This window comes from Hevea brasiliensis, chromosome 13, assembly GCF_030052815.1.
Source record: "Hevea brasiliensis isolate MT/VB/25A 57/8 chromosome 13, ASM3005281v1, whole genome shotgun sequence".
In the NCBI taxonomy this organism is placed as follows: Eukaryota; Viridiplantae; Streptophyta; class Magnoliopsida; order Malpighiales; family Euphorbiaceae; genus Hevea; species Hevea brasiliensis.
In genome coordinates, this window is record NC_079505.1 from 88,923,965 (window position 1) to 88,949,039 (window position 25,075).

At 31.6% G+C, this 25,075-nt stretch overlaps 4 protein-coding genes across 4 annotated transcripts; 1 reads left to right on the plus strand and 3 right to left on the minus strand.

The window, feature by feature from the left end:
- Nucleotides 1-273: 273 nt before the first annotated feature.
- Nucleotides 274-4,201, minus strand: LOC110660605 (receptor-like protein 9DC3). The gene is made up of 4 exons (XM_058133191.1): nucleotides 4,055-4,201; nucleotides 2,163-2,216; nucleotides 1,624-1,692; nucleotides 274-1,515 (listed from the first exon to the last, which is right to left on the minus strand). Exons 1-4 carry the CDS (start codon nucleotides 4,199-4,201, stop codon nucleotides 274-276), a joined length of 1,512 nt encoding a protein of 503 aa, XP_057989174.1.
- Nucleotides 4,202-4,340: 139 nt separating this feature from the next.
- On the minus strand, nucleotides 4,341-7,594 carry LOC131172234 (receptor-like protein 43). The gene is made up of 2 exons (XM_058133192.1): nucleotides 7,563-7,594; nucleotides 4,341-5,460 (listed from the first exon to the last, which is right to left on the minus strand). Exons 1-2 carry the CDS (start codon nucleotides 7,592-7,594, stop codon nucleotides 4,341-4,343), a joined length of 1,152 nt encoding a protein of 383 aa, XP_057989175.1.
- Nucleotides 7,595-7,634: 40 nt separating this feature from the next.
- LOC110661909 (uncharacterized) lies at nucleotides 7,635-8,463 on the plus strand. The gene is made up of 3 exons (XM_058133193.1): nucleotides 7,635-7,837; nucleotides 7,939-8,273; nucleotides 8,381-8,463. The coding sequence occupies exons 1-3, from the start codon at nucleotides 7,635-7,637 to the stop codon at nucleotides 8,461-8,463; spliced, it is 621 nt and encodes a 206-aa protein (XP_057989176.1).
- Nucleotides 8,464-15,670: 7,207 nt separating this feature from the next.
- LOC110660651 (BURP domain-containing protein 9-like) lies at nucleotides 15,671-17,911 on the minus strand. Its single transcript, XM_021819014.2, has 3 exons — nucleotides 17,774-17,911; nucleotides 17,501-17,606; nucleotides 15,671-17,085 (listed from the first exon to the last, which is right to left on the minus strand). The coding sequence occupies exons 1-3, from the start codon at nucleotides 17,819-17,821 to the stop codon at nucleotides 15,761-15,763; spliced, it is 1,479 nt and encodes a 492-aa protein (XP_021674706.2). The 5' UTR covers nucleotides 17,822-17,911; the 3' UTR covers nucleotides 15,671-15,760.
- Between the last annotated feature and the right edge of the window lie 7,164 nt (nucleotides 17,912-25,075).

Sequence of the window (25,075 nt, forward strand, 5' to 3'; positions counted from 1 at the left end):
AAAAAAAAAAAACATATACATACATACACACACCAATTCATTTAAAATCTTTATTAAAAGAAAACAGATCACTTTCATAATAATTATTACAACTGTAAATATCATGGCAATTAATATGAATGAAAGATGCAGCCAAGGGAATGTATGTTCTCGCTTTAAGCTCCAACCGATTGTGACATTGCATTATTAGCATTTAACCAGCCAAATATTAACAAAACAACTCCTAATTAATAACCAATTAAATTCTACTTGGACCCTTTGGAGGACGAATCTTCATTGATCTTTTCCCGGACGAATCTTCATTGATCTTTTCCCCATTTTCCGTTGTTTTGCTTCCACCATTGTAACAAACCATTGGGGCTTTCCAGTTTGAAATGCAATATACCCCATAGCCACTCCGGCTACCAATCCACTTGCGTAGCCCATAAGTACAATGTTCCACTCAAAAATAACATGTGCAGAGTGATCCGCTTCCGGCAACTGCAACGGTGGAGCAATATCATTGGCACAACCTTTTGGCAATGGAAATCCACATAACCCCAAGTTCCCTTCATAAGACTCGATTCCAAATGTGTTGAATTGTTTGCCTTTAGGAATAGGTCCTGTGAGATCATTGAATGAAAGATTTATAACTTCAAGAAATGTCAAATCTACCAATTGCTCAGGAATGCCCCCAACAAGCTTATTTGAGGAGAGGTCTAACCATTCAAGATTTGACAAATTTCCCATTGTTTGAGGTATACATCCTGTTATATTATGAGAAAAATTCAGCCCTTTTAGATGTTGAAGCCCTCCAATATTTTCAGAAATTTCTCCGTTGAATTGATTATTTGACAAATCAATCATTGCAAATATGTAAAGGACTCTGATCACCTCAAAATCAACCCCTTTGATTGTGATTGTCACGTAAACCTCATAATATTCCACACTTTCCTCTTTCATCATGGCTTGGAATTGCTGAAAGTATCTGGCTGGCAAAGGACCTGTGAAGTCATTGTAGGAGAGGTCAATTACTAACAAGCCAGGGAAGGGAAATTTAGCTTTTGAGGTAGGTATGGGACCCGAGAATCTGTTGCCTCGTAGAACAAGAACTTGTAGCTTTGCAAGATTTTCCAACCAGCAGGGAAAAGATCCATTTATCATGTTGTTCCCTAAGTTCAAAACTGCTAACTTGCTACAATTAATCAAAGACCTTGGTAATGGTCCTTCCAAATGATTGCCACTCAAGTCAAGTCGACTCAAGCTATTACCCTCCACAAATGTTACCGATATGCTACCATGTAAATTATTGTTTCCCAGATCCAAAACAGAGAGATTGCTAAAGTTTTCAAAACATTTTGGAATAGTTCCACTCATATTGTTTTTAGACAAATAAAGATACTCCAGAGAATTTAACCCGCATATCGAAGAAGGAATCTCTCCAAAAAAATTGTTGTCTATAATATTGAAATAAAATATGGAAGGTGGCAGTCCCTGAAGTGTACCATGGAGAGAGTTGTGACGTAAATTCAAAACCTAGATACAAGAAATATCAACTATTTTGAGGAAGGGAATGAAATAAGTTCAACATCAATCAAGTTTGAAATCAAATTAATTATCTTGGGATGTAGCGGAAGCAAGTACCTTAAGAGATGATAAATTAGCAAGAGGAAGAGATGGACCTTGGAGAGAGTTGTCATGTAAATCCAAAACCTGGATAAAAGAGATATTAACGATATTGAGGAAGGGACTGAAATAAATTCAACATCAATTAGCTTTGCAATAAATTTAATTATCTTGGAATATATAGCTTTGCAATAAATTAATTTTTCCGCTGATCATATTATTCCTCAGATTTAAATATTGCAATCTGCGTAAATTACAGATTTCCGCAGGGATTTCTCCAGTAAAGCTATTGTTTGCAAGATATAGATATCTTAGAAAGCTCAAATTGCCAATATGGGGTGATATAGAACCTGCAAGTCTGAGAGACCGCAGGTTCAATTCAGTGACCCTGTGGTGGCGACGACCGCATGTAACACCATACCACTATTACAGCCTTGAATTGAAGCAAGGCTACTAGGTCTGTAAAATTTCCTCTATCGGTTGACGCAACTGATGAAGTAGAGCGTGCAAGAAGAAGAAGAATAGCAGAGATACAGAGGCACAAAGAGGAGACTAACGAACTCATCTGTGCTTCTTATATCAGAAGGGATGGAAAACAATGCAAGTTCAGGCTGTCAATTAGGAATACAATTTTTAAGCCTACAGAATGGAATTTAAGAGCCTAAAACCCGTGTATTTCAAGTCCATGGAGTCTACACTCCAAAATATTAAATTCTGAGGTCATAAAGATTAATATTTACAGGATACTAAATTCAATAAGATGCATAAATTAATCATCATGGCAGGACGGGTGGAATTCTTCACGAAAAAGAGAGGATCGTTCTGCTTCATTTTTTTTATTTCTGAACGTTGTGTTCCATTGACTTGTTAGTGGTAATGGGCTTGGCATCTATTTATATTCTAAGAAGGGCGGCCAATTTTTTTCTAAACATTGTCATGTAGAACTTTTTAAAAACGACTTGGCCAGCGGATTAATGTTATTATATTAATTTTTTTAATTTTTTAATTAATTATATTGAATACATAATTTTAAAAAATAAAATAATTAATTGATTAGATGATTATTGATTATTAATTTATGACTATTATTTTATGAAAGTTATAAAAAAATATAATTTTATTAAAAATTAAATTGCATATGTAAATATTAAAAATAAAGTATTAAATGAGAGCATTATAGTTATATGTTATAAATTTTAATGATCAAATTCTGAAAAAAATATTAAAAATAATTTTAATAAAAAGTAAATATTAAAATTTAAATTAACATTATTATATTAGTGTTTTAATTTTTTAATTAATTATTTTAAATTTATAATTTAAAAAATAAAATAATAAATTACATTAAATGACCATTTATTGTAATTTATGATCATTATTTTATAAAAGCAATAAAAAATATAATTTATTAAAAAATAAATTAGAAATATAAATATTAAAAATAAAGTATTAAAGAGAGTATTATAGTTATATGTATAAATTTTAATAATTAAATTTAAAAAATATTAAAAAATTTTAATAAAAAATGAAATATTAAAATTTAAATTGAATATAAAAAAATTAATTTTTATTAAATTTATGAATACTATAAGCATTTGGCTAGTTTAAATCTATAGTAGTCTCTGTCTATTGACTCATTGACTTACTATATTGAAATTATATAGAGGATTATTGGATTCCTTAGCAGTTAATGTTGTACTTAATGTTGACTTGACCGTATTTCTTGGTTACAGCTTCAACGAGCTGATGTAAATCAATATGCATGAGATTTTTTTTTTCAATAAAAATAAATTCTAAAAAGAAATCTATGATCAATTTTAATTTAATAATATTAAAATCAATTTAAAGTTATGATGTGAGTTTGAGTTCTAATTAAAATTAAAAAATAAAATGAATTATATATATATTAATATTATTTTCAGAATTGTGATAAAAATTTAAATTTTAATTGAAATTAAATGAATAAAATAAATTTTATTTTAATTTGGAGAGAAAATAATAAAGAGAAAAGTTACTATTTAAAATAAAATTACATTTCTAACCCTATTAAAATAATAGAGAGAAAAATTATTACCTTATTTTTATAATTTCCATTGTGTGTAGGTGATTTTTATTACTAACGTTGTGTATATATAGGCTTGAGGAGGTCACACATGAACAAAGACCGAGTATTTTTAAGTAAATAACGTGAAAATGAAAATTGTCGCAAGTTAATACCATTAACATATTCTTTAAAATACAATCAATGGTGACATTGCGTGATTAACCTTTAGCCAACAAAATTTTCACAAAACATGTCTTAACAGTAATTAAATTCTCTTGGACCCTTTTTAGTATTAATCTTCATTGATCTTTTCTCCATTTTCAGTCGTTTAGCTCGGATCATTGTCACAGACTATTGGGGCTTTCCAGTTTGAAACACAATACACCCCATAGCCACTCCGGCTACCAATCCACTTGCGTAGCCCATGAGTACAATGTTCCACTCAAAAATAACATCTGCAGAGCGATATCCTTCCGGCAAGATCAACGGCGGTGTGATCATTGGCACAATCATTTGGTAATGGAAATCCACATAATCCCAAGTTTCTTTCATAGGACCCTATTCCAAATGTGTTGAATTGCTTGCCCTGAGGAATAGGTCCTGTAAGCTCATTAAATAAAAGATTTAAAATTTCAAGAAATGTCAAATCTACCAATTGCTCAGGGACAAGCTTATTTGAGGAGAGATCTAACTATTCAAGATTTGATAAATTTCCCACAGGTGTATGTCCTGATAGATGATTATGAGAAAAATTCAGCCCTTTTAAAAGTTCAAGCTCTCCAATATTTTCAGAAATTTCTCCTCTAAACTGATTATTTGACAAATCAATCATTGCAAATATATCAAGGACTTTGGTCACCTCAAAATCATCCCCTTTGATTGTGATTGTCATATGAGCCTCATAATATTCAGAGGTGTTCTCTTTCATCATGGCTTGGAATTGCTGAAAGTATCTGGCTGGCAAAGGACCTGTGAAGTCATTGTGGGAGAGTTCAATTACTAACAAGCGAGGGAAAGGAAATCGAGCTTTTGAGGTTGGTATGGGACCAGAGAATCTGTTGCATAGCAGAACAAGAACTCGTAACTCTGCAAGATTTTCCAACCAGTAGGGAAAAGATCCATTTATCCTGTTGTTCCCTAAGTTCAAAGTTACTAACTTGCTACAATTAAACAAAGATCTTGGTAATGGCCCTTCCAATTGATTGCCATTCAAGTCAAGACGACTCAAGCTATTACCCTCCACAAATGCTGCTGGTATGCTACCATGTAAATTATTGTTTCCCAAATCCAAGACAGAGAGATTTCTAAAGTTTCCAAAGCATTTTGGAATAGTTCCACTTACATTTTTTTTAGACAAATAAAGATGCTGCAGAGAAATTAACCTGCATATCGAGGAAGGAATCTCTCCAGAAAAATTGTTGTCTGCAAGGGACAAAAATGTTGTGGAAGATGGTGGTACTTGAAGTGGACCATGAAGCAGATTCCTGTCCAGAATTAAAATCTTCAATCTACGCAGACCGCGGATTTCCTCAGGGATTTCTCCGCTAAAGCTATTATTTGCCAGATTCAGATAACTCAGGAAGCTCAAGTTGCCAATATGCGGTGATATGGAACCTACAAGGTTGACAAGGTTGACAGAGGGCCGGTACAAGGTCGCGACCCTCATGATGCCTGCACTGACACGGCGGCATTTAACACCAGGCCACTCACAGAAGTGGATGCTATGATTCCAGGAGTTCGTGATCCCAAGAGGATCGTGGGTTATTTTGGCCTGGAATCCAATCAAGGCTTCTCGGTCTGTCTCCTCTGCCCTAATGGTGTAATAAAACTTAATACCAAATCAACAATCAATTAAATAAAAAACAGTAAATATGTACTACAAACAAATAATAAAATTTAAATAATAACAATATAAAATCAAGAGAAAAAAGATTAGAGTAGCCTGTGAATTTATGTATTGAAATACGTTCCCTCTCGCAAGATACTTCAATCTGTTGGAGCTCTTGTGTACAGCTAAGAGATCCCCGAACCGATTATTCTCAATGCTCAAAATTTATTGGTCGATATATCAAAAAATGTCAGACAGAAAAAATGTTTCAGTAGAATAAAAAAATTGGTGGCGAAAATGGGTGGTTTATGAACTTCAAAAAATATGCGTTTTTCAACGAATAAAAAATCCTAATTTTAATCCACTAATCAAAGATATTAGGCCACTAATCCTTAAAAGTAACAAACAAGAAATGTTAAAAATTAGTTCTCAAAAAATAAGGAACAAACTTTACATGGTCAAAACGATTTTTTTTTTAAATTATTATATATATATTTTTTAAATTTTAAATCAAAAATCCAACATTCCCCCCACATGATTTAAAATTTAATTAAATTCTGAGTATATAATACTATATAATAGGCGTTAGGTATCTTTAGGGTTTGAACCTAGTTAATTTTAATCTGAAAGAACATAGTAACATAAATATTTTGAACTAGTTCTTTTTGAACCAGATTAAATTCACCACACACACAGTATGAGAAATCATTTAAGTTCTATCAGTATTGTGCTTTACGGTCATGCACACGTATCTATTTCATGAGTGTCTTTAGAAAATTATCCAAATTTTCACAGTGGTGACCCCACCACCACACTCACTAGGTGAACCCTCCAAGAGTAATCTGTGATCATTACCCGCAAAAAATTATGTCGTTGGATTCATTCAGAATTTAATTCTTCCTATACATCACAGTAGAGACACTACACCATAGGAATGAAACTCGAAATTTTTTCGCAATAATAAAAATATTATGTGCTCTCCCTCGTTACCATACTATTTCGTTTTTATCCATTGAACTTTATTCATGGGATCACAATACCTCTAAAGACGGGTGTCCACTGTGGCAACTACTTTATAGGCTTCAATCCCATTACCCTCTATGTTTGAAGAATTTGCTGGCGTGCCAGTCCTTTAGTGAGCGGATCCGCAATATTATTTTTCAGACCTGACAAAGTCTAAAGAAATCACACCATGAGATATCAAATGACGTATAAATTTATGTCTAACCGTTAGGTTGTAGACTCTTATTTTGTGATGAGTATGTGCATTGAGACCGTGGGAAACCCGATGATGAAAAATTATATGACTGTAAGATGTAATTGGAGGCATTGAGCTGAATTATTAATTTCGTGGCATGATCTTGAAAAAAAAAAATAATAATAAAGTTTTGGGAAAATTAATTTAATTAAATTTAAATAAAATTTTATTTTGTTTAAATTTAATATGGGTAGTTTTTTAAATGGATCTAATTAAGTTTAATTGGGCTCCGTGGGCCTAAGAAAGCCTAGTTAGGAATTTTAAATGTGACACATTTAATTATTTTCTAAAAATTAAAATAATTAAAGACAGCTTTTATCACTGAATGGGGGACTTATTGTTATAAGGTCATGCCTTTTGGGCTAAAAAATGCTGGTGCGACTTATCAGAAAATGGCTACTATGTTGTTTCATGATATGATGCACAAAGAAGTTGAAGTATATGTGGATGACATGGTAGTAAAATCCCCAACTAGGGAGAGACATTTTGAGGCATTAGAGAAGTTCTTTCAGAGAGTCATCAAGTATAAATTGAGACTAAACCCTAGCAAGTGTGTGTTTGGGGTCACTTCAGGCAAACTGTTAGGGCATATGATCAGTAGGAAAGGGATTGAGGTTGACCCAGATAAGGTGAAGGCAATCCAGGAGATGCCAGCCCCGAGAACAGAAAAAGAGATTAGAGGTTTCTTAGGCAAATTACAGTACATCAGTAGGTTCATAGCTAGGCTCACAACTACCTGTGAACCAATTTTTAAGCTACTAAGAAAGAATCAGCCAGTGGTGTGGAATGAGCAATGTCAAGAGACATTTGAAAAGATAAAGCAGTACCTGAGCAATCCACCAATTTTGTCACCACCCATACCTAGCATCCCTCTAATCCTCTACCTATCAGTGGAAAACATGGCCCTGGGGGCAATGTTGGCACAAGAAGTAGAGAATCTGGAGAGAGCCATCTATTACATCAGTAAGAAACTCCTTGCTTATGAGGAGAATTATTCACTAATAGAAAGAACCTGTCTGGCTGTAGTATGGGCAACTAAGAAGTTAAGGCACTACTTTCAGACCCATCGAGTTATTGTAGTATCCCGGATGGATCCTTTAAAGTACCTATTTGAAGTACCGACGCTAGTTGGAAAATTGGCCAAATGGTTGGTCCTATTGTCTGAATTTAATATTGTGTATGAGACTTGAAAAACCATCAAAGGCGTGTAGTGGCCGAATTTCTTTCTGAAAATCCAGTTAATGAAGGGGAAGAAGTCGAAACAGTCTTCCCGGATGAGAGTCTCAAGCTAGTAGAGGTCCAGCCATGGAAAATGTACTTTGATGGGGCCATGAATAAGAGCGGAGCCGGTATAGGGGTAGTTTTGGAAGCACCGAATGGAGAACAATTGTTAATGTCAAAAAGGCTATGTTTCCCAACCACTAATAATATTGCAGAATATGAGGCTTGCATTTGTGGCCTGGAGGCATTAATAGCTGTTGGGGCTAAAAAAGTGGAGGTGTTCGGAGATTCAATGCTAGTGGTTTCCCATGTTAAAGGTGAATGGGAATTGAAAGAAGAAAAGTTGAGGCCATACCTGGAGTATGCTAAGAAACTATTATTTAGCTTTGAGAAAGTGACAATGAAGCACATGCCTAGAGCTCAGAACCAGATAGGCGATGCTCTAGCCACTGGCATCCTTATGGGAGAAGGGTGATCGACCCACCCGATTATCTTGATGAGGAGTAGAATCCCATGCTATGAAGGGTTAATAATAGCACATTTAGATCTAGAAGATGAGATGAAATGGTATGAGGACATAAGAAGATATTTAGAGTTAAGAGAATACCCACATCGACCAATAATAGGGATAGAGCTACAATTCGTAGATTAGCCACTCGATTCACTTTGGTGAGGGCAACTCTACAAAAGGTTCTTGAAGGACTATTGCTCTTGTGTGTGACGGCGATCTAAGCGGATAATGGAGGAAGTACATGCGAGTGTGTGGTCCTCACATGAACGGAAGGGTATTAGCAGGCAAAATTTTAAGATTGGGCTATTACTGGTCTACCATGGATACCGACTGCGCTAAATTTGTGAAAAGATGCCATGAGTGCCAAATCCATGGGAATTTGAATCACCTACCGTCCAGTGAACTCTACAGCATGACTTCACCGTGGCCATTCTCAATATGGGGCATAGACATTATTGGGAAGATTTCTCCCACGGCTTCTAATGGCCATAGATTTATCATTGTGGCAATTGACTATTTCACCAAGTGGGTTGAAGCTGAATCTTATAAAGTAGTAGGGGCTAAGCAGATAAGTAAGTTTGTGCGAAAGAACTTGATTTGCAGGTTTGGGGTACCCCATGAGATAGTATCAGATAACGGCAGCCAGTTCAAAGGTGATTTCTTAGAATTAATTACCGAATTTAAGATTAAGCATCACAAGTCCTCACCATATAGGCCACAGACTAATGGAGCAGTAGAAGCAGCAAATAAGAATGTGAAAACCATTCTGAGAAAAATGGTTGAAACCTATAAGGATTGGCCTGAGAAGCTCCCTTATGCTCTTTGGGGTTATCGCACTACTACAAGAACATCCACAGGGGCAACTCCATTCTCTTTAGTGTATGGGACTGAAGCAGTGCTACCCATTGAGCTAGAGGTCAAATCCTTGAGAGTGATACTAGAAGCTAAGATTCTGGAAAATGAGTGGGCCCAAAAAAGATATGAAGAACTAGCTTTGATTGATGAGAAGAGGATGCGAGCCTTGTATCATATGCAGGCTTATCAAAGGAAGATAGCAAGGGCCTTTAATAAGAAGGTGAAGCCAAGAAAGATCAAAGAGGGAGACATGGTTTTGAAACAAGCTCGGCCCATCCCTTTTGATCCAAGAGGAAAGTTTAAGCCAAACTGGGATGGTCCATACATAGTCAAAAAGATCTTGTCAGGAGGTGCTGTAAGAATATCAGACCTGGATGGGAATGAATTTCAAGAACCAGTCAACTTAGACAAGCTCAAACGGTACTTTGTGTGAGATAGGCCCGCTAGGCTGAAAATTTACAAAAGACGGTCTAGGCAAAAATAAGGGTCAAAGAAAAAAAAAGAAAAGAAAAGAAAAAAAAATGCTAGATTGAAAACCTGCAAAAGGCAGTCTAGGCAAAAGGTGAGGTGAGAGAAGATCTGGATGGAAAACCTGAAAAGGCCATTTGGCAGGTTATAAAGCTTATTTCTAACTTTGGAAGGTTAGAAATTTAGCAAAACTAAATGTAAGAAGGAGTAATGGTGTACCTGAATAAATAAAGAAGTTTTTATTGCATTAACTAGGAATAGATTTTATTTAATTATGATTGTGAATGTTTGTGTCTTGAGGGATACATCAAATGATTAAGTAATTGAATTGCATTGTTTTGATTTAATCTATGTCTTCTGAGCATGACAAGATAGGTGCTTGATATGAATGTCCTGGTAATTGTCTAATTTAAAAAAAAAAAAAAAAAAGGAGCTTGCTAGGTGGAAAACCCGGAAGGGCCACTTAGGCAAAAGTTAGAGCAAGCCCGCTAAGATGAAAATCCGAAAGGACATTTCAGGCAAAAGTTAGAACCTGAGAATGGAGTTCATGGAAGAGAAATGAGTCAAGGCGAAACCATGGGGGGAGAGAAGAAAAAGAAAAATCAGAGAGAAATTGTATTGTGACCTTAAGGAAGTCTTTTTTGGTGAACAATTCTTCTAAAAAACTTGGAGGCTAAAAGAAAGTTTTTGTAAAAAGAGGTCCCTCAGAGGACTAAGTTTTTTTAGAATCTCTAGCAAAATCAGCATGCTCATGATAGGAAGTAGCATACAAGAAGCACAAAAATTACAAAAAGAGTTATGAGACCTAGTCATCCTAATTTTTCAAATCATGAATTAGATATTTTTTGGTAAGTCCTTAGACGTTGTTTAGGGCGCATGACATAGTTGTGTAAGGCATAGAAGAACATGCATCAACATTTCACCTGTGGGTGTGTAAGGCGTAGAATAACATGCATCACCACAGTTTCAATTGTCGAACTACGAGGGGGTCTGATTCTTCCTCAGGATAGCGAGGGGGATACGTAGGTAGTTTAGGACCGCGGTCCTAAATACGAACCCACAACATTTCATGACAGATATTTTTTGGTAAGTCCTTAGACGTTGTTTAGGGCATATGGCATAGTTGTGTAAGGCGTAGAAGAACACGCATCAACATGTCACCTGTAGGTGTGTAAGGCGTAGAAGAACATGCATCACCACAGTTTCAAGTGTCGAACTACGAGTGGGTCTGATTCTTCCTCAGGATAATGAGGGGGATACGTAGGTAGTTTAGGACTGCGGTCCTAAATACGAATCCACAACATTTCAAATCACACAGTTGCCATTGTCATGAGACCATAGCTAGTCTCATGACGCAGAGTGTATCGACAGAGCAAGATACACTCATTTTTCACATGACACAGTTATTACTGTTATGAGACCGTAGCTAGTCTCATAATATAGAGTATGTCGACCGAGCAAGATATACTTGATCCTCATAGCCAATTTTTCATAGTTATTAGAAATTCGAGTTTCACTTTGACGAAACTTGAGCAATGCTTTCGCATTGATTTCAACTTTCGCCAAAGTGGGGGGCAAACTGTAGACTCTTATTTTGTGATGAGTATATGCATTGAGACCGTGGGAAACCCAATGATGAAAAATTATATAACTGTAAGATGTAATTGGAGGCATTGAGCTGAATTATTAATTTCGTGGCATGATCTTGAAAAAATAAAAATAATAATAAAGTTTTGGGAAAATTAATTTAATTAAATTTAAATAAAATTTTATTTTGTTTAAATTTAATATGGGTAGTTTTTTAAATGGATCTAATTAAGTTTAATTGGGCTCCGTGGGCCTAAGAAAGCCTAGTTAGGAATTTTAAATGTGACACATTTAATTATTTTCTAAAAATTAAAATAACAAAATATCTCTCTCCTCCTTGGCCCCACTCTCTTCCTCACTCCCTATTGGTGCCTTCCATTTTTTCCTGTGTTCCTATTGGTTGAAACACCTCACCCATATCCCAGTCTTATTCGAATTCTGCAATCGCAGTTATTTAAGTCATCTAAATTTTATCACCCTAAGACTCCAAATCCTACCACACTTCTTCCTCATTCCCTATTGGTGCCTTCCATTTTTTCCTGTCTTCCTATTGGTTGAAACACCTCACCCATATCCCAGTCTTATTCGAATTCTGCAATTGTAGTTGTTTAAGTCATCTAAACTTTATCATCCTAAGACTCCAAATCCTACCACACCTTTTCCTCATTCCCTATTGGTGCCTTCCATTTTGTTCTGTCTTCCTATTGGTTGAAACACCTCACCCATATCCCAGTCTTATTCGAATTCTGCAATTATAGTTGTTCAAGTCATCTAAACTTTATCATCCTAAGACTCCAAACCCTATCACACCTCTCTCCCAAAACCCTATAAATACCCTACTAGAGAAGAGAAGAAGGGGATGATGGGAGGAAAGAGGAAGAGAAAATTCAGAGCTATAGAAAATTTAGAGATATTCAAGACTCTTTGAGTTCTTTCTTATTTTTTTTCTTTTCTTCAAGAAGATTTGCATACAAGATTTCTATAAGGTCAGTTTTTTATTGTTTTCTTTTCAAGATCTATGCCACACAATATTTTAATTCTATGCTCTTTGTCTTCAATTTATTTTATATGTTCATATGGATCATGTAATCATGTTTAATTTGAGGGGATACACAACTCTGCACATATTTAGTTTCTGTCTCTTTATTTCTTTTATTTTCTTTAGTTTCTTTATTTTTTATTACAAACAAAATTGGTAAGTAGCCCTAAGGTAAATACCAAAGAGGGCATTTGCGTGGAGCTTATATGGAGCTAAACGGGAGTAAGCCAGGGATATCATTGCCATACTAGAAGAGAAGACCCTTTTTTAAGGGTAGCTTGCCCCAATGGCAACTGCATTTACCAACAAGTAAGTAGCTCTAAACTTCTCGAATAACCATTGGCATGAAATTGTAGTAATAATAGAACTTTCATTTGGTAAATTAAAATTAACTTTGTTTTTAATTTAACTGACTTTTGCATGTAATTAATTTAAATAAATACTTTATAAATTAAAATTAATCTTGTTTGTAAATTAAACTAATATTGGCATGTAAAATAAATTTAATTTAATACTTGGTAATTGTAAAATAAATTTGCATGTTAGAAATCTTTATTAGGTTGTGATTGTTTGGGACTTATGTGATATTAGAATAAATTACACATGTACATAATTAACTTAGTTCAATTATCCTTAGGGTAACTTGGTGAAAATTAATTAATTAGGTTAAATAGAAACATAGGGTTATTTGAAATTAAATTTGTTTGTAAATTAAATTCTCAATAATAAATTAATTTTAGTCATCTGGTAAATATCATTTAAATAATTAGCAACCTCATAGATAGGAATTACTTGTGCATGAAAATTGTGTGTAAACAACAACCCTTTTTGTGAATTACTTGCGTGTGTAGGATTAGAATTGCATTTTTTAGGATAAAGTTTAATAAAGGAATAATAAACAAGACTTCTAGAAACATTAGTAGAGGACTGGCACTCGAATTAACGAGGTTAGACCAGGCGTAAGGGGTGTCTAACACCTTCCCCTTACGTACCCACTATCCCGAACCTAGACATTGGGCTATGGTAATGACGGTTGTGGAAACTCTGCAAGGAGTAAGTTGCCATCCATGACCCTCGGAAGAAACACTGAATATGTCCCGGTTATTACCTGGGTGGCGACTCCTGTCTATCTATGCCTTCGTGGCATAAATCCTTAGTACCGTGGTAGTGTTATGGGAAGACCGTACTTACCAGTGGTTTGATTCTATTAGGATTGTATGAAGTGCATGTCTAGGAAATGCTGTCTAAGGAGGTGGTACTTAAGTGAGACCATTGTGACTCCACCATCTTTCCTGGGCATTACCTGGTACATTTTATATAATTCTAATGGATGATATTTCGCCTCACTCCCCACCCCTACATAGGTGCCTCCTTTTTTCATTAAAATTTTTACTTTTAGCTCTAGCTATAGTAGCTTGACTAACACAATGTATTGAAATTGGAGGTAAAGGTTTAACAATGAAAAACAAGTCATTTATAAAACTGTAACAGTTTTTTTAGTGGGAAATGAAGACTCTTTTATCTTTAAATCTAATCAAAATCACAGAAAACAATCATAATTCAGTAAGTCAAAATTTCATTTGTTGTTGCCAACAAAGGAAATTTTGTCCAGTAAGAATTTCATTTGTTGTTGCCAACAAAGGAAATTTTGTCCAGTAAGTTTTTTCTGGTTTGCCAGACAAAGATTTCAACACATCCATTTTAACTATCAAGCACGAATAATTTCCTTTCAAAGATTGTAAGAACACTTAATACCAAATCAACAATCAATTAAGTAAATATGGACCACAAACAAATAATAAAATTCAAATGATAACAATATAAAATAATAATCACGCTGAATTTGGCGCTACCATTTGAGAGGAAACGGCCCGTCTGCACCGAGTAATCAATTAATCACGTCCCTCTCTCAAGATACTTTTATCTGTTGGAGCTCTTGTGTGCAGCTAAGAGTTCCCCGAACCAATTATTCTCAATGCTGAGAATTTATTGGTCGATATACCCAAAAACATCAAACAGAAAAATTGCTTCCTTCAATAGAGTAAAAAAATTGGTGACCATAATGAGTGGCGATAATGAGTAGTTTATGAACTTCAAAAAATATGCGTTTCTCAATGACTATAAAATCTCTAGTTTTAATCCACTAATAAGAGATATTAGACCACCAATCCTTAAAAGTAGCAAGTAAGTAACATTAAAAATTAGTTTCCAAAAAATAGAAAATAAACTTTACTGAATCAAAAAGACTTTTTTTTTTAATTATTATACATATATATATATTTCAAATTTTACATAAAAAATCCAACAAATGATTGGCGCAACTGATGAAGTACAGTATACAAGAAGAAAAAGAATAGCAGGGATAGGAATACAGAGACGCAGCGAAGAGACTAATGAACTCATCTGAGTTTCTCGTATCAGATGGAGAACTATGCAAGTTCAGACTGTTAATTAGGAATATAATTTTAAGCCCACAGAGTGGGATTTAACTTTCTAAAAATTCTCGTATTTCACGTCCATCGAGTCTACACTGAAGTGATATCTATGGTAGTCGTCTATTGACTTTTACTATATGGAGATTATATGGACACCAGCTTTATTTTTCCTATATTGTTAGTGTACACCAGCTAGCTGATGTCAACGAACATCATTTTCATTATTTAGGGAAATGGGCGGTTTTCAATGGAAAATTAATTAAAATTAGCAGTCTTATTATATTAATGCAAGCTCAGCGTGGTAGGAATAATTTAGCTTTAGACAAGCAACCCGAAAGGGGAACAGAAATTAGAAAGTGCAGTGCTAATGGGCCCTGATATGCAGAAATTAGAACTTCATGGCCTCTTCTTAATGGGCTGCTAGGATCCTTGAACATATGGTACGCATAGATACGTCCTCCATTATTATTATTATTATTATCATATGTTGGATTGAGGATTGGAGATTGAAGAACCTTCTGCTGAAGCCTCATCATCAAGTGACGAGAGATAAATTTGGTAAAAAATATGACGGGAAGTCCAACAAACATCCCCTCCCTAATAGAAAAATATTCTTTTTATATATAATTATTGTACGTTGATTTTCTATATTTTTAATGTTTAAGTATATGGATTTTTCATATTTGGAGAAATGACCAGATCATAGATGTTGGGTAGTTAAAATTTAAAATTTAATCTTGATAATACAAGTTGGGTTGCTTCAAATGGTGCTGGATTCAAGCTGAACAATACATCATAATTAACTTATGACCATGCATGTTGGAAGAAGAAAATAAGTTGAGTAAAGCCCAACATTTATTCAACATAACATAGAGTAACTTCAAGCACACATAAACTTATGAGAGTTGCTCATGAAGAGATTGGTGCTGGAGCTTTTTCCACAACATCAGAACTGGAAACCATGACAAAAGTATCACTTCTAATGAAGTGGCAAACAGTTCCTTCACCAGGCTTCATATTCAGAAGCAAGAAGGCCAGGTGCCCTGGATTCCAATTTGAGGTGTCTGTGTGGCAAATGGCGACTGCTTTAGCTTTTGTGCCATCAGCGCCTATCACTGGAGCCATATAAACCTTAGTGCCTTTGAGTGCATGGCAATAATACACAGCATATGGGTATTTTTGCTTGTGGCACACCACGTGATTTTCTCCTATAAATTTCACTCCCATAATTGTATACTCTTGCTCCCTTGTAGGCTTATCTACCTCGTTCATAAGGACTTGAGCTTTGTTTCCAACATGTTTCACACCAAAATCAACTAAGGATTCTAAAGATCTGGGGCAATATCTGTCTTCTCCTTTAATTGCTGGAGACTCACAATCCTCCACGGTTTGCTTTATCATCTTGCCTTGACGTGATTCAGGTTTCACCGAGAAGCGCTTTAAAATTTCTGCTAAGTTATTAGTTGAAAAGGGCAGGGTGTCAGCAACCTGTTGAGGCAAAATTCTAGCCTTGTTTGATGATTTAGTTATATGGAGCCTCATCCTCTTGCCTACATGGAGATCATTAGGTAAGAAAAATACAGTCGAGTTGGGAAGGGCATGTTTGTTGAATTTCCTCTCATATCGTTTTCCATACTTCTCCCTCCTATCTGTAGTATCTTCCGCAAAAGCTTGTTCGTAGCGTTTTCCATACTTCTCTCTCCTATCACTGGTATCTTCTGCAAAAGCTTGTTCGTAGCGTTTTCCATACTTCTCTCTCCTATCACTGGTATCTTCTGCAAAAGCTTGCTCGTAGCGCTTTCCATACTTCTCTCTCCTATCACTGGTATCTTCTGCAAAAGCTTGCTCGTAGCGCTTTCCATACTTCTCTCTCCTATCACTGGTATCTTCTGCAAAAGCTTGCTCGTAGCGCTTTCCATACTTCTCTCTTCTATCAGTAGTGGTATCTTCCGTAAAAGCTTGTTCATAGCGCTTTCCATATTTCTCCCTCCTATCATTGGTATCTTCTGCAAAAGCTTGCTCGTAGCGCTTTCCGTACTTCTCTCTCCTATCACTAGTATCTTCTGCAAAAGCTTGCTCGTATCGTTTTCCGTATTTCTCTCTCCTATCATTAGTATCTTCTGCAAAAGCTTGCTCATAGCGCTTTCCATATTTTATCCTACGATCATCCGAGGGAACAAGAGTTTCATCGGCATTAAACCCCATATCCCAATAGGTGTACTTGTCTCCCATATCTGCTTTCAATTGCAAATAAACGATATAGGAGATGAGAAATCTTAGAGAATTTAGAAAAACATTTGCAGATTGAAGAACAATTTAATTTAACCACTGAAGCATCCGCAAAACTTCTGAATATCTTGTTAACAAAGTTTATAACAAGGTTTTCAATACTTAAAAATTGATTGAAAGGTCTCAAAAAAAAACATAAAATCGCCACTGTTCAATCTCAAAATATGCTGAAAACTATAATATGCCCATTAACTATATTTATATTGTTACAAAGTTGACAGTGAAACAAAATTTACATTAATTAATTGCTAATTGCGCTTGCTTAATAATAATTAAGCATCAAACATGTCATTAGTATTGCACAATGCAAGCTAATAATTTGAGAGGAATTATAATAGGAGAATAAAACAACCCACGTACGCTGTAGAAGGTTTAAAAGATCTTGTGGAATTGGAGTGTTTGGTAACTTGGAATGCCAGTATACCTCAGCAGGTACAGAAGCATCACCTCTTACCACCACCAAAACCTGCCATGAAAGGTTTACAATCAAACTCATACATTAGTTTCTTTTATCAGTAAAGACACTTAAAAAGAAAAGAAAAGAAGAGGAAAGAAACCAAAGACATTCTAAACATAGAGCCATAAATTTTCTAAATGATGAAGGAACCATAAAGTATTGGAATGTTTGCTTACAAAAAGTAAAGCAAAGAAGGAAAGTAGATGAAACTCCATTGAAGCCATCAAACACGAGCTAGTTTGGATATGCAATAGCTTGAAGGCTCACCCCTATTTATGGAGGTTTCCATCCATAATACGCCAAAATGCTATTTCAAATTGTTAAAAATTAAAGTTTTTTTTTTTTCACTACAATTAAGTAAGACAGATAACAAATAAAATATAAGTGAAATTTAAAATAATGTGACTTAAATTTATATATTATTATCATTATTATTTAAATTCATCTCAAATTCAATTAGAATTCAAACTTTTTTAAATTCAAGAAAAACACCATCATCAAATAATAATTCAATAGTTGAGTAGCCATTTTTTTATTGAATAATTTCATGATAAATAAAATAAAGACAGACTTAAAATTATTATCTCGAATGAATTTCTATATTAATTTTTTTATAATAATATGAAATATACGCATATATAAAAATATAAGAATTATAATATTAATACTCACATTCAGATAATTATTGATTGAGAAAAGGCTTGACATATATTTATAAATTTTTATATTAATTAATATATAATATATAATATAATATAATATGATATGACTATGCGTGAAATAAGATTCTTAGTTGTGAAATTTGTTTTGTATCTACTGAAATAAAGACATCCATAAGTGAGACAAAAACATTTATATGCGTTTTCCAATTTTTACGCATATTATTATTATTATTATTATTATTATTGAAAGTGTACGTCTAATATTCTTATTAAAGAGTTGCCACGGGTTTGCCGCTTTTCCTATTTTACGAAACGTGGCTTTCTTTAGAATCCTTTCTCGACACGTAGGGATCTTCTGCATGAGATGAGATGAGATGAGACCACCGCCACTACATCCTGATTTGTCCTTTTCATATTTCATGACGCTAAACGAACCTTGCGAGATGCATGAATTCGACTTTTAGACAATACATTATTTTAATTTCTTGTTAACTATTTTAAATTTGAATTAATTTATAAATAATTAATATTTATATTAAATATTTAAAAATTAATTTACATTTATAAATATTTAAAATTTTAAATAATTATATATTTAATTAAAATATTAATAAATAATTAATATATAATAAAAATAATTTTTATATATTTATTATTTAAATAATTAAAAATAATATTAAATGAGATTTATAATTAAAAATTAAATAATAATAATATAATAAAAATTAAGTCTCAACTTTTTTTAATTTATAAATTTAAAAATTATTTTAAATAAATAAATTTATTTATTTTTAAAATTTAGTAATTGATTTGATCAATTTATAATTTAAGATAAATATTTTTTAAATTATAAAATTACGAATATCAATAAAATCTACCTGATTCTAAATTTTTTATGCAATGTGTTAACGTATTGAAATTTTTTTTAAATTATAAAATTATAAAATCTAATTTCAATAAAATCTATCTGATTTAGTTTATTAAGGGCTAAAATTTAATTTAATTTACCTTTGAAATTTTTTCAATGTTAATTTGAGTCTAAAAATAAAATTCTAAAATTAATTAGGATAAAAATAAAAATTTTATATGATTTATCTACCAACTTTACTATAAGCAATCGAGTCCATATTTGTAACCAAAAACCTTTCTTGCCATTTTTTCCCTCTCCTTTCCTCTAAAATTTCATCTCAAAGTCTACCCAGATCGAGATTTTACCTCATTGTGCAAAATAGGGAGAGTTCCCAGCAGGAACCCAATGTTATTTCACTTTTAAATTTTCTTCCATTCCTTATTTTCTCACTATCCAAACATGATGTTAAGCTAAGATCATTGCCGGAGATCTTAAATTTCTTAATTTATCATTTTTATTACCCGAGGGTGTATCCTGATACAAAGTCACAGCAGGTTTCTAATCACCTTTGGTGGTTTTTGTCGCATCATAGAATGCTTCGATCTCTGTGTCGGGGGTCAACACTTGACGTGAAGATTTATTTCTTTTCAATTGCGCTTACGTAAATAGTTTTTGTTACGTCACACAATATTTTATATTTTAAATTTTAAATGAAAATTTATTTTTTAAATATTTTTTTAATATTATAAAAATTTTATTTTCTATTAAATTTTAAATTTTATACTCATTTTAATTGTATTCGCGTGAATAAAAAAAAATGTATTCGTTGTATCGTATATATTTTAATTATTAATTATTATTGAGTTTAAATAATGACATATCATAATAAATGATCATAATATAATTATTATGTATTATATTTTAAAATTTTTCTGAAAATATGCTTATATTTATTTGCAAAATTTTTATTTATATCTTTATATTTTTTTTATAAATTTTGTTAAAAATATATATTTAACCCCACCTTGTAAAATTTCTATACATAACTTAATATTTTTTTATTATTTTTACTAAAAATATATATTTAGCCCTTTGAAAATGTTATAAAAATTGAAAAATTTTCAAATTAATTGTTTATTATTATTTTCTACTTGTAATCCTTTTACATTTAATTTTCAATTGACTACAATAAGTTACTTATGGCCTTTAAAATAATAATAATAATAATAATAATAATAATAATAATAATAATAATAATAATAATAATTGAATTCTTTATTTAAAATTTTAATTGCCGATATTACTCTTATCCCTTCAATTTTAACATACTAGTTCCACCCCGCATGAATATTTTTGTCATATTATAAAATATTTAAAATTTTCTGATATTGCCACTTATTTTCTTTAGGATGCATCTAGACGTGAACACCGCTAGAATCATTTATCTTAATATTATTAAATAAGATATAATTAAAATAAAAATAATATTACAAATAGAACACTTTATTTAAAATATTATTTAAATAAAACAAATATTTGTAATTTTAATAAATATTAAAATAATATTAAAAATTATAATTTTTATTTAAAAATACAAGTTATTAGAAATTGAATTTAGAGATTGAAAATGAAAGAAAAGCGGGTTAAATATACATTTTTATTCTTTTTGATAGGAATAAAATTATATTTTCTTTTTTTTTTAACATAAAATCTTTTAATATAAAAATTTTTATGAAATAAAATTAAAATTTATAAATATTTAACAATAAATAAAAAATGAAGAATGAAAGTAAAATAACCCAAGGTTAAAAATTATCCGTTATTTTGCAACTTTGATTGTTTACATAGTTAGTTACAAGCTCCAAAAGTCAGCATGGTGTTTTGAATATTATTTTTTTACTTATTTTTTAATATAATTAATAAATATAAAAATATTTATATGAAAATATATTCAAATTTATTTTATAATAATAATAATAATAATATAACTATTATATTTATAAATTATAAATAAAATTATTTTTTTAATAATTATTAAAATCATTTAATCAATTTAAAAGTAAATAAAATTTAATTATTATTTATTTATAAATTAAATTTACATATTTAATTAGGAATGAATAATATTCAGTTTGAACCGAATAAACATAATCAAACTACCTTAATTCAGTAATTCAATTTGATTTTTAAGATAATTTAGTTCGATTTGATTTTATATTTAAAAATTTTGATTATTTTGATTTGATTCAGTTTCAAAGAGGAAAAATTTGATTGAACCAAACTGAACTGAATTTGTTTTATTTATTTTTAAATTGATTTATTTTTATAGATAATTTATGAATTATATATAATTATATATATATTATTTAATCTTATTAATTAATATTTATTAGGTTCAAGAAAATGTCAAAATCAAACTAAATAACTTGAAAATAAAACTAAATTAGAAAATTAATCAAAACTCAAAAATTGATCAGTTTGAATCAAACCAAATCGAAATAGAGCGGTTTGTTTCAATTCATTTTTTATTCTTTTAAGTTTGGTTCGATTTCTAAAATATGATAATTTGGTTAATTCAGTTTTAATGATTCAATTCGAACCAAATGTTCAACTCTATTTTTAATATACTGAACAACTCTAAATAAATATTATGATAAACTTTAAAGATATTATTTTTTTAATATTTTTTACATAATAATAATTTTATTGCTGTTTTAAAATAATAGTTTATAAAAGGAAAAAGGTAGTGTAAGTAATATTAGTAAAATAGATTAACAATATAATATAGAATTCTAATATTTTATTTATATAATGTTAATGTATAAAGTGAAAGTCATTATATCATAAAATTAAATTACTAATAATAATAACTAATATAAATTTAATAATGAAATAAAATAATAAAAAATTAAAATGATAATAACAATAAAAGGAAAAAGAAAAATTAATTTGAATTTATGTGCTTTAAAAATTACAATAAATTAATAAAATTTGAAAAAAAATTAATAAATAAAGAATCTAAATGACTTGAAGGAGACTCATTTATTTTAGTTTAAAAGATTCAACTAATTAAAAAAGGAAAAAATAATGATAAGTTAGCATTTCAAAAGATTTCAACATGTATAATTGAAAAATTGAAAAGAAAATTTTTACTTTTAACAATAAAAAAATATTTTAAAAATTTAAGATATTAAAAATAAAGAATTAAAACAGGTAAAATAAAATTTAATCCATTTATTATAAATAAAATTTTTAATAACAATTAAATAATTTAAAAATAATTAAAATTAAAATCAAAATTTAAAAAGGAAAATAATTTGAATATATATATATATATATATATATATATATATATATATATATATATATATATATATCTATATATACACACTGCTCTTTAATATGTTATAATTTGGAGACTATTAAATTTCTTAAAAATTAAAATAAAAAGGAAAAAAAAAATGAAAAGGATGAAATTGCCCTTTTGTTTGTTTTAATTATATATAATACTGTATTTTTTTTTTTAACCACAGATGTAGATTACATTGCAAGGCCTCAAAGGCAATACATATAAATTGGGCCCATAAACTAAAATAGTAGAAGGAACACAAGAAGCCCAAATATTTCCCAGCGTAGAAGACAACCCAACTCATCCCACCTAGGAGCCCTAGGCAAACAAAGAAGATCAAGCCACCTAAATTGAAGCAATGTCGCCATCTGTCATGTTGCACCGGGCGAGACCAGCTGGGAAGAGGAACCCATCATCAATCCAAACTAGAGGCTCAAACAAGCAATCGGAGAGAACTTTTCCATCATAGGAACCCAAGCCCAGCAAGCAAAGACCTTTAAGTTCCAACGACATACAAAAGTACATACCCGGCTCACTGAGGGTGACAGGCAAAATTCATCGACGATCTCAGTCTCATAAGCCTATGGGGACAGCTTCCAAAAGAGAAGAGAAACTTTAAAGTCCCCGGAGATGACCGACATCATTGCAATGGAGATCCCTCCCACCGAGCAAAGGAGAACTTCTATACCCAGAAGAAAACACATATATCAACAGATCTGCAACAAGCTTCCCTCACCAAGAAAATCCATGATTTGCTACCCAAAAATACAAAACAAACACTATACATAACCAAATCCAGGGTGAGGAGGGGAACCAACAACTGAGTTGGCTAAAAAACTCCAACCTCCCCTACCCAGAGGACAAGTGAGCCAACTGAATCCAAAGAGTTCGGCGAGTCCAGAGGAAACCAAAGAGATTAAAAAACGAGGACTTCCTCTCTCTAAAGAAACTTAGAAAGAGATCAAGATTCATAAAATTGATCAACGATATGTAATTTCCTTCCCTTTTTATAAATGAAATATTCTCTTATGATTGATAAAAATAATATAGAAAAAAAAATTCTCTCTCTTTTTTTAAAGTGTACTTTGCAGTTATTGTTCAAGGTGAGAGACTGCAATATTTCAAATTCATCGATTGCTATTCAGTTCTCTTGACAGGGTTTGTCTCTGGAGCTAAAATTCGAAAATGACATATGGTCAATTATCAAAAAGATTTTATGACATGCAGCATTTTTTGGTTTTTTAATAAGTAAATGGTATGCAGCTTTCATATCAACATATTACAGCAATTCTCTTATATCAGAGGACTCTGCTCTCACGCCATTGAAGGAACACGATGACCTAAAACAAGACCATCCTCAAGCGTTAAAATTGATTAAATGAATCCAAAATGAGTCTAGAAAAAAGCTAATTTGAATACCAAATCACTAAATTGATCAAATTGCATAAATCGAAATGATTTGATTTTATTTGAATTAGCTAGCTAAAGTTTCAACTTATTCAATTTAATTTAATTTATTATAAATTTTAATTTACTTAATTTTTTTTATATCGAACCCAGCCAACTAATACTTATGCCGACCTGAAATTTTGATTTATTCTTAACCTTGTGATACAATATCACGAAATTGGGCAATATCTGGTCTGAAACCCTATGATCACCAAAAACTAGGTTTCCAACCATTGCCAATATATTGCTGAGATCATAGACTGAATTTTATAACATTTGCTAGTTCTTAATCAATATAATGGTGATTGACATGTTTGAGTTGCATTTAAAGAGAGTGGAGATGACATGTTTGAGTTCACAGCCATGGTGCAGACTATTTCATTGGTAAGAAATCCTGAGAGATATGCTGAAAAATTAATCCGAGATTTCTAGCAAAACAAGCATCAGCACGAACCACGAAGCACAATGCGAATACGCTTAGGTCTCATTTGGCTCAAAATGATTTACTTTTTGAATTTCTAAAAAATACAAGGAATTATTTTTTAAAATGTATAAGTTAAACGTATTTAGTTGGTATGTTGTATTACTAAAAAATAAAAGTGTATTAATAAAATGTGACAATAAAAATAATATAAATATTCTTTAAATGTTAAATTCTCATTAAATATTTAATTCAATAGAGTATAAAATTTAACTCACATAATAAACAAAATATAATATTTATTTTTATAAAAAGTATAATAAAACTTCTTGAATTTGATTAAATTATTTTTTTTTCTGTGTGAATGCTTTTAAAAAGAAAAATAATATCATTTTATTATTTTTCATGGATCCCAATACATTACAATAGGAAAAAAAAAAAAGAAAAATGTAAAGTTGGCAGAAATAATTTTTATACGCAGTAACTTCAACTTCCATGGGTTAGGCTCAGGAAGTTACTTCTTAGCTCCTCAACTCCTGAGAAGTTAGAAAAAAAAAAAAATAATAACCAAGCAACTAATATTTTCACACTGCTTGAAACTCGAAGTCCCTAATAAAGATATCCCAACCAAACAATGCCTTACAACATTCTGTACTAAAGTCCATTAAGCCAACCCCGGCCCAGCCTATCCGATGGGCCTTCTGAGATCCTCTCTTCATATGTTGCATTCCGTTTAGTTTGCAGGCC

Coding starts and splice junctions, on each gene's coding strand:
- LOC110660605 (XM_058133191.1), bottom strand. CDS start 4,201: ATGAAAGAAACTTGGGATTATGTGGATTTCCATTACCAAATGATTGTG. Junction 1,693..2,162: donor TAAGAAGCACAGATGAGTTC/GTTAGTCTCCTC, acceptor TCTTTTATCCAG/GTTTTGGATTTACATGACAA. Junction 1,516..1,623: donor CTAATTTATCATCTCTTAAG/GTACTTGCTTCC, acceptor TCTTGTATCTAG/GTTTTGAATTTACGTCACAA.
- LOC131172234 (XM_058133192.1), bottom strand. CDS start 7,594: ATGGGTGGTGACAAAATTGGTGGATTGCTCAG. Junction 5,461..7,562: donor AAAATTGGTGGATTGCTCAG/GTACTGCTTTAT, acceptor TTACACCATTAG/GGCAGAGGAGACAGACCGAG.
- LOC110661909 (XM_058133193.1), top strand. CDS start 7,635: ATGGCCCTGGGGGCAATGTTGGCACAAGAAGTAGAGAATCTGGAGAGA. Junction 7,838..7,938: donor TCCCGGATGGATCCTTTAAA/GTACCTATTTGA, acceptor AAACCATCAAAG/GCGTGTAGTGGCCGAATTTC. Junction 8,274..8,380: donor AGTGGTTTCCCATGTTAAAG/GTGAATGGGAAT, acceptor CCTAGAGCTCAG/AACCAGATAGGCGATGCTCT.
- LOC110660651 (XM_021819014.2), bottom strand. CDS start 17,821: ATGGCTTCAATGGAGTTTCATCTACTTTCCTTCTTTGCTTTACTTTTT. Junction 17,607..17,773: donor CCTTCTTTGCTTTACTTTTT/GTAAGCAAACAT, acceptor CTTTCATGGCAG/GTTTTGGTGGTGGTAAGAGG. Junction 17,086..17,500: donor TCTTTTAAACCTTCTACAGC/GTACGTGGGTTG, acceptor AATTGAAAGCAG/ATATGGGAGACAAGTACACC.